The 7,536-nt window shown below is 53.8% G+C and overlaps 1 protein-coding gene across 1 annotated transcript; it reads left to right on the forward strand.

Moving 5' to 3' along the window:
* The first annotated feature begins 1,132 nt into the window (after positions 1 to 1,132).
* On the forward strand, positions 1,133 to 7,222 carry Jsrp1 (junctional sarcoplasmic reticulum protein 1). Its single transcript, XM_048341703.1, has 7 exons — positions 1,133 to 1,180; positions 2,512 to 2,662; positions 4,320 to 4,357; positions 4,490 to 4,607; positions 4,918 to 5,091; positions 6,425 to 6,516; positions 6,615 to 7,222. Exons 2-7 carry the CDS (start codon positions 2,545 to 2,547, stop codon positions 7,107 to 7,109), a joined length of 1,035 nt encoding a protein of 344 aa, XP_048197660.1. The 5' UTR covers positions 1,133 to 1,180; positions 2,512 to 2,544; the 3' UTR covers positions 7,110 to 7,222.
* Positions 7,223 to 7,536: the final 314 nt, after the last annotated feature.

Consider the following 7,536-nt stretch of genomic DNA (forward strand, 5'->3'; position numbering starts at 1 on the left):
ACACACACACACACAAACACACACACACACACGAGCAGGCCAGGTACAGTGGCATATACCTGTAATCCCAGATACTTGGGGGAGATAGGAGATCAGAGAAGGTCAATGACCAGAGGCTGGCCTGGGGAAAAAGTTAACAAGACTTCACCTTATTCAATAAACTTGACGTGGTCAAATATCATCCCAGCTATGAGAGAGGCACAGAAAGACCTCTGTCTTCCAGAAAAGGCTATGAAAGGAAGAAGACCCATCATAATGGAAGATGTTACAAACCAGGGAAATGAAAGTGAGGCTACCAGAGACAACAATGCTTTAGATACACTGGGATAGCCAGAAAACAAAAAGGTGCCAAGAGCCAGGTCCCAGTGGCTCACAGCTGTAATCCTAGCTACTCATGAGACTGAGATCAGAGGACTGTGGTTAGAAACCAGCCCTAGAAATTCATGAGTGTTGTTGTTGTTAGTCCTGGAGATCTTGAACTCAGGGCCTGGACACTGTCACTGAGCTTTTGTGCTCAGACTCTACCACTTGAGCCACAGCTCCACTCCCAGGTCTTTGCTGATTACTTAGAGATAAGATTCTCATGGATTTTCCTGCCCAGGCTGGCTTGGAACCTTGATCCTCAAAATTTGGACTCCCGAGTAGCTAGTATTATAGGCTCTGAGTCACTGGCACCCAGCTGAGGTTCTTTTTACTTTTCTTTTGTGTTGTATGCTAGTACTGGGGCTTCAACTCAGAGCCTGGGCAGCATAAGTCATAGCAGACCAAAGATCCACTCAAATGCCTACCGATGGTTTGTTCCATCCACACTGGATTATCATTAACGCTAAAGGACAGCACCCGGGCTCTGAGTTCATATGCGCACACAGAGATAAAGGTTTGCTAATCAAATCACAAAGGGAAGGGGGAACTCCTGTGGTACCGCTTTACCAGGCTCAGAAGCCGTGTCCCCTTGGTAGGCCGCCCAATGGAGAAGAGGGAACAAGGGGTCACTCCTTGGTCAGCTCCCTGTCCTGCTGCAGTGGTAGGGGAGAGTGACCTCCTCCCAGCCCCTCCCCCTGGCTCCGCCAGCCCTCACTGATTGGTCCCCCAGCTGTGCCCAGCCACCTGTTGCTGTCTGTCTCCAGGATACCCTCCCATTCTCCATCCTGCTCGCCAGGCCTAGCGCGGAGGCTGAGGGGTAAGAGGGGCTGGAAAAGACCTGGGCGGAGGTTGGGTGCCCAGGGTCTCGGGGAGGGTTATCTTCAGGGGTCACGATGGTCCCCAGCTCCTGTGTCTGCCAACCCCTTACACCTAGAGGCCCAGGTTCCTCTCTCCCTGTATGCTGATCCCCTCCCCCCACTATGGTTTCAGAAGCCTAGGGAAGGGTGGCCTTTTCCCTCAAGGATGGGGACACATTAATGCTAGTAGCTAGAGGCCATGGGGACCCTAAAAAAGCAAAAAGCAAGGTGTTGGGTCTGACTTCCAGCTTGGCAAGACCTCTGGCCACTGACTGGCTCTCCAGCCTCAGTTTCCCTATCTTCCCTGTGGGAACAGGGGTGGTGAGAGGAGCAGGAAACCTAGTATCAGGGTGGGAAGAGCCCAAGACCCTCCTCCCCTGTCAATCCTTATAGCCAGGGCCAAGCTGGTGGTCACTGCTGTGACTTTGGCCCCCAGCTTCATGGAGTTACTTAGGGAGGGGGAGGGGGGAAGAGCTTGGTACCAGGAATAATGAAAGAGGATGGTCTAGAGGGAGACCACCCTGGGAGCTTAGACCAGGGAAGAGCTGGGCCACAGGCTGTCCTGTCCTGCTGGCCTTAGACACTCGATAAAAATAGTCCCTTGTCTCAGAGAACATGAGCTGGCCCTAGGGCTTGGTGTTCTGATGTGGGCTATGTGTCTCTGACTCATTGCTGTGTGACCTTGGGTGGGTTCCAGGCCTCTCTGAGCCCCAACATCCTTCACTCCTGCATTTAGGGTTGCTGGAGGGCTGCAGAGGATGGGCTATAGGGAAGGGGCCCAAGGCAGGCATTGGGGGAGGTAGGAGGAAGCCCTCATAGGGTCCTGAGGTCATACAAGACTGAACATGCCGAACGAAGGCCACTGGACGGAGAGAGGGCTCAGTGGACGCTTCTAGACAAGGGAAAGGGGCTGCTTGATTCCTTCCCAGAGCCCCAGGGTCACAACCAAGTATGACAGGGCAAGAATCCCTTTCTGGCCAGGCACCAATGGCTCATGCCTATCTTAGTGACTCCAGAGACTGAGATCTGAAGATTATGGTTTCAAACCAGCCTGGATGGGCAAGAAAGTCCATGAGAATCTTATCTCCAATTAATCACTAAAAAAAAAAAAAAAAAAAAAAAAAAAGCCATAAGTGGAGCCGTGGTTCAAATAGTACAGCATGAACCTTGAGTGAAAAAGCTAAGGGACAATGACCAGGCTCTGAGTTCAAGCCCTACCTAGTACCAACACACACACACACACACACACACACACACACACACACGAACCCATTTTTACATCCTCTCCCAGCCATACTCTGGATCTGCTGCTGCTCCAGTCTCCATGACAACCAGAGCTTTGGAGGATTTGGATGGAGGACTGGGCAGCTGCCTGGTCAGCGACGACCTCTCTGCGCTGTTGGAGCCTTGCCCAGGCCGACCACGGGAAAACAAGGCTCGAGGTACCTGGACCACCCTGATGAGCCACATGGCTTAGCCCCAGACACTTGTCCCACATTAGACTGGCTAAACTGCGCTTGGAGTCCAGTTCAGAGCCCCTCAGTGGTCTATCAATAGTACAGGTGCTGGCTACGCAGATCTAGCTTTGAGTTCTAGCCTACTACTCAAGTGCTGTTTGTCTTTGGGCAAAGCTGTCTCTGAGCTCCATCTGTTTCTCTCTATTTTTTTCTATTATTTTAAATTTTCTATTGTCATTATAAAGGTGATATGCAGAGATTTTTATTGATCAATTGATTAATTGTTGGTTGTGGGTCTTAAACTCTGGGCCTAGGCACTGTCCCTAAGCTCTTCAGCTTAAGGTTAATGCTCTACCACCTGGGCCACAGTGCCACTTGCAGTTTTTGAGTGGTTAATTGGAGATAAGAGTCTCCTGGACTTTCCTGTTTCGGGCTGGCTTTGAACCATGATCCTCAGATCTCAGCCTCCTGAGTAGTTAGGATTATAGGCATAAGCCACCAAAGCCCAGCTTCCTTTCTCATCCTTAACATAACCATATCATGCCAGGTACCAATGGCTCACACCCGCAATCCTAGCTACTTAGGAGGTTGAGATCTGAGGTTTGAAGCCAGCCCTTGCAGGAAAGTCTGTGAGACTCTTATCTCCATTAAAAGCTGGAAGCTAAGGTGTGGCTCAAGTGGCAGAGTACCAGCCTTGGGTGAAAAAGCAAAGGGGCAGTGCCCAGGCCCTTAGTCCAAGCCCTAGAACTAGCACCATTAAAAAACTAGCAACCGGGTGCCAGGAGCTCAGGCCTGTAATCCTAGCTACCTAGTAGGCTGAGATCTGAGGATCACAGTTCAAAACCAACCTGGGCAAGAAAATCTGTGAGACTCTTATCTCCAGTGAACCACCAGAAAACCGGAAGTGAAGCTATGGCTCAAGTGCTAAAGCGTTAGCTTTGAACTGAAGAGTTCAGAGACAGTCCTCAGGCCCAGAATTCAAGCCCCAAAACAGACTAAACAAACAAATAAATAAAAACTAACAATAAAATAAATTAAGCAGGCATACCACTTTATGCCTAGCACAGGCAAAGTGGGAAGCAAGGCAGGTGGAACTGGGCTGGGCATCCCACAATCTTTTTTTTTTTGGTGCCAGTACTGGGGCTTGAATTCAGGGCCTGGGCTCTGTCCTTTAGCTTTTTTTTGAGGGGGGGGGGTGTCGTGTGTCTTGAACTCTGGGCCTTGGCACTGTCCCTGAGCTCTTTAGCTCAAGACTAGAGCTCTACCACTTGAGCCACAGCCCCACTTCTGGTTTTCTGGTGGTTCATTGGAGATAAGAGTGTCACAGACTTTCCTACCTGGGCTGGCTTTGGATAGTGATCCTCAGATCTCAGCCTCCTGAGGAGCTAGGACTACAAGTGTGACTGGCTCTTGGATCCTTTAGCTTTTTTTTTTGAAGGCTAGCACAGTACCACTTGAGCTGCACTTCTACTTCCAACATTTTGATGGTTAATTGTCAATAAGAGTCTCAAAGACTTTTCTGCCCAGATGGCTTCAACCTGGATCCTTGGAGCTCAGACTCCTGAACAGCTAGGTTAGAGGTGTGAGCCATTGGCACCTGACACCATCCCATAATCTTGACTGTCTCTTTTCTCACCAATAGCGTCAGCCAGGCTGGCAGACTCCAGCAGCTGGCCCCATGTGAGTAGCTGGGATTCTTGGAGCTGGGGAGGAAGTTTGGCCAAGGAGGGAGGGGGACATTCTGCATCCCAAAGGAAGGGCTGGGTTGGCTCAGAACAAAGACCCTTCAGAATGTCTCTGGATCCCCTATAGGACCCTCAAGAACTGGCTGCAGCTGGTGGTGTGGAGGCCAGGCCCAAAAAGATGGAAAAGGAGTCTGTAGCTGGTGAGGGCCCAGGACCAGGAAAGGAGACAACAAAAACTGGAGCAAGTGAGTTTCTAGCTGGCATGAATGAGGTGACGTGAGCCAGGACTGGTATGGAGAGCAGCCTGGGGTTGGGTCCTCGAATTTGAGGGGCTCAGGGGCAAGCTGGGGGAGGATTCTGGCTGAGTAACTCCACATATAACGCACAGTGACTGTTGATTACACAAAGCACCATGCCACAGATGGGGGCATTGGGCCCCAGGCACAGCCAGAGGTGCCCACAGGGGCCATGTTGCAGGTTTTCTGGTGCTCCCTACACTTGGAGAGCCAGCAGCCACTTTGGGGACCAGTGAGTAGTTCACAATTGCCCTTGCAGGCCCCCGCAGTGGCCCCCCACGCAAGAAATCACAGACTGCACCACCCTTGCCGCCACCGCCACCACCCCCGGTCCTGAGCGAGGAGCTGCCCTGGGGAGATCTGTCACTCAACAAGGTCCTGGTACTGGCCTCCCTGGTGGCTCTGCTGGGCTCGGCTTTCCAGCTGTGCCGAGGTGAGCCTGGCCTCCCCCAGAGATGAAGTAAGGTTAGGACTGACCTGTGTATCCCCTGCTCCAGGAAAGGCCTTTAAACCCACTATGGGGGGAGGGTACGTGCACACCTTCTCTCTAAGGACTGAGTCCTGCACATACTGACCTCTGGCCACCCACACCTGCTCCTTTCCTTAACCCTTGAACAACCCCCTACCCGTCCTAAGCCTTTTACTGGGGACCTCTCTTCTTGTGAATAGGCTCTGACCATTAGCCATTTGTTAGGCCTCATCCACTCCCAAGGTCAAGCCTGGGCTTTCTTGGTCTCTCACATGGGTCCCTCCTGCTTTCAGCATGAACTTGTGCAGCCCCTTTATCCCAGCATGGGTCTTATGAACAGCCTCCAATCCCTTTTTAGTAGTATGCGGAATTGCCTGTGCTGCTGCTACTCTTCCTCCTCCTCCTTCTACTTCTCCTCCTCCTCCTCCTCCTCCTCCTCCTCCTCCTCCTCCTCCTCCTCCTCCTCCTTTTCCTCCTCCTCCTCCTCCTCCTCCTTCTCCTCCTCCTCCTTCTCCTTCTCCTCCTCCTCCCTCCCTCTTCTTCTCCTCCTCCCTCCTTCTCCTTTTCTTCTTCTTCTTGCTTGAACTTAAAGTCTAGGTGCTTCTAGATTTTTGGTGGTTAATTGGAGATAAGAGTCTGGGGGGGGGGGGCTGGGGATATAGCCTAGTGGGTCCAGTCGCATACATGAAGCCCTGGGAAGTGGCGCTGTGGCTCAAGTGGTAGAGTGCTAGCCTTGAGCAAAAAGAAGCCAGGGACAGTGCTCAGGCCCTGAGACCAAGCCCCAGGACTGGCAAAAAAAGAAAAAGAAAAAGAATTCGGTGATGGCATAGCCATATAGTGCCAGGACTGTGGAGCCAGGAAGATGGTGAGTTTGAAGCCAGTCTGGGTTACATATAGCATGTCAATAAAGGGGGAAGGGAGGGAAACAAAGAGAGAGTGGGGGGGGGAGAGAGAGGAATTTTTCGTGCCCAGGCTGCTTCAACCCTCAGATCTCAGCCTCTTGAGTAGCTAGGATTACAGATGTGAGCGGCTCAGCCCCTCCAGAGAATCCTGAAGGAGAGCCACTCCCTTTTGCCTAGGAAACAGCGAGGCGCAGAGGGGAAAGGGGGGCTCTCCATTTCTCCATTAGGGAGCCAGGGAAGCCTACAGTGCAGGCTGCTTCCTCTGCCCTCTGGGAGGAGAGCTCTGGTTGGAGAGAGGAGAGTGGCTGGTGTGGTCTGGGTGTGGTCTGTGCTCCCCTCACCCCCCCCCCACCCCACCCTGCCACCAGGCTGACCCACTTCCCCCCGCCCCTCAGACGCTGTGGTTGGAGAAGCTGCGGTTCCAGCACCTGTGCAGGAGCCGTGGATCCCGCCCAGCTCACCGCCCCCAAAGCCAGTGTTGCCCCGGGTAAGCCCTTCCTTGCTACCATCTAGGGCGAGCGGCAGCGGGGCGCTCCTCCCGGAGGGGAGTCCTGACCCCGGTCCTTTCCACTCTCCCTGATGCAGCCTAAGCCTGCAGCCGGGGCGCTGCCATCAGAACCGTCTGCGCCCCAACCCGAGCCCCACGCGCCCCAGGTGGAAGCGGAGGACAAGCCCAGGGCTCCCCAGGCTTCAGAGGACAGCCAGGTGGAGCTTGGGGAGACCCCTGGGGAGGAGCCAACGCCCCTCGGCCACCGAGGGCCTGGAAAGGAGGAGAAGCTGAGGAAGGAAGAACGACCGAGGAAGGAGAAGCCACGGAAAGAGGAGAAGCCGCGAAGAGAGAGACCTCGGAAGGAAGAGAGGCCACGCAGAGAGAAGCCACGGAAGGAAGAGAGGCCCCGAGCCTTCAGGGAGCCCCGGGAAGCCCTGCCCCGGCGCTGGGAGCCCCGGGAAGGGGGGCGCCGGCCGTGGACTCGGGACTCCAGGGACCCCACTCACAGGAAGAGACCCCCCTGGGCCTCCCCGCACCACCGCCACGAGGAAGACCCACAGAAGCATCGCAAGGGTAAGGGGCGAGGCTGAGCCCAGGTCCCAAGCCTGAACCCCAGGACCCTGCTGTGGCTCCCACAAAATACATATCTGTGACACACGCACATTTTGCTCCAGCTAAATAAAGCAAGTGCTGCTGCCCGGTACTGTGTGGCTAAGGCCTCCCCTCCCTTCCCCAGCCGGGGATTAGGCGCTGGCACTCTACCATCTGAGCCACAGCTCCACTTGCAGCTTTTTGGTGGTTAATTGGAGATGAGTCTCACCGGGCCAGGCGCCAATGGCTCACACCTGTCATCCTAGCTACTCAGAAGGCTGAGATCTAAGGATCACGGTTCAAAGCCAGCCCAGGCAGAAAAGTCCCCAGGAGACACTTATCTCCAATTAACCACTCAAAAGCCGGAAGTGGTGCTGTGGTTCAAAGTGGTAGAGAGGGCTGGGAGTATGGCCTAGTGGTAAAGTG

The sequence above is a fragment of the Perognathus longimembris genome, chromosome 3 (genome assembly GCF_023159225.1).
Source record: "Perognathus longimembris pacificus isolate PPM17 chromosome 3, ASM2315922v1, whole genome shotgun sequence".
NCBI lineage: Eukaryota > Metazoa > Chordata > Mammalia > Rodentia > Heteromyidae > Perognathus > Perognathus longimembris.

Bases quoted from the DNA above. Each gene is read 5' to 3' on its own strand.
- Jsrp1 (XM_048341703.1), top strand. From the start codon at position 2,545: ATGACAACCAGAGCTTTGGAGGATTTGGATGGAGGACTGGGCAGCTGC. The intron at 4,608-4,917 runs GTGAGTTTCTAG...TTGCCCTTGCAG, and splicing joins GACAACAAAAACTGGAGCAA to GCCCCCGCAGTGGCCCCCCA. The intron at 6,517-6,614 runs GTAAGCCCTTCC...TCCCTGATGCAG, and splicing joins CAAAGCCAGTGTTGCCCCGG to CCTAAGCCTGCAGCCGGGGC.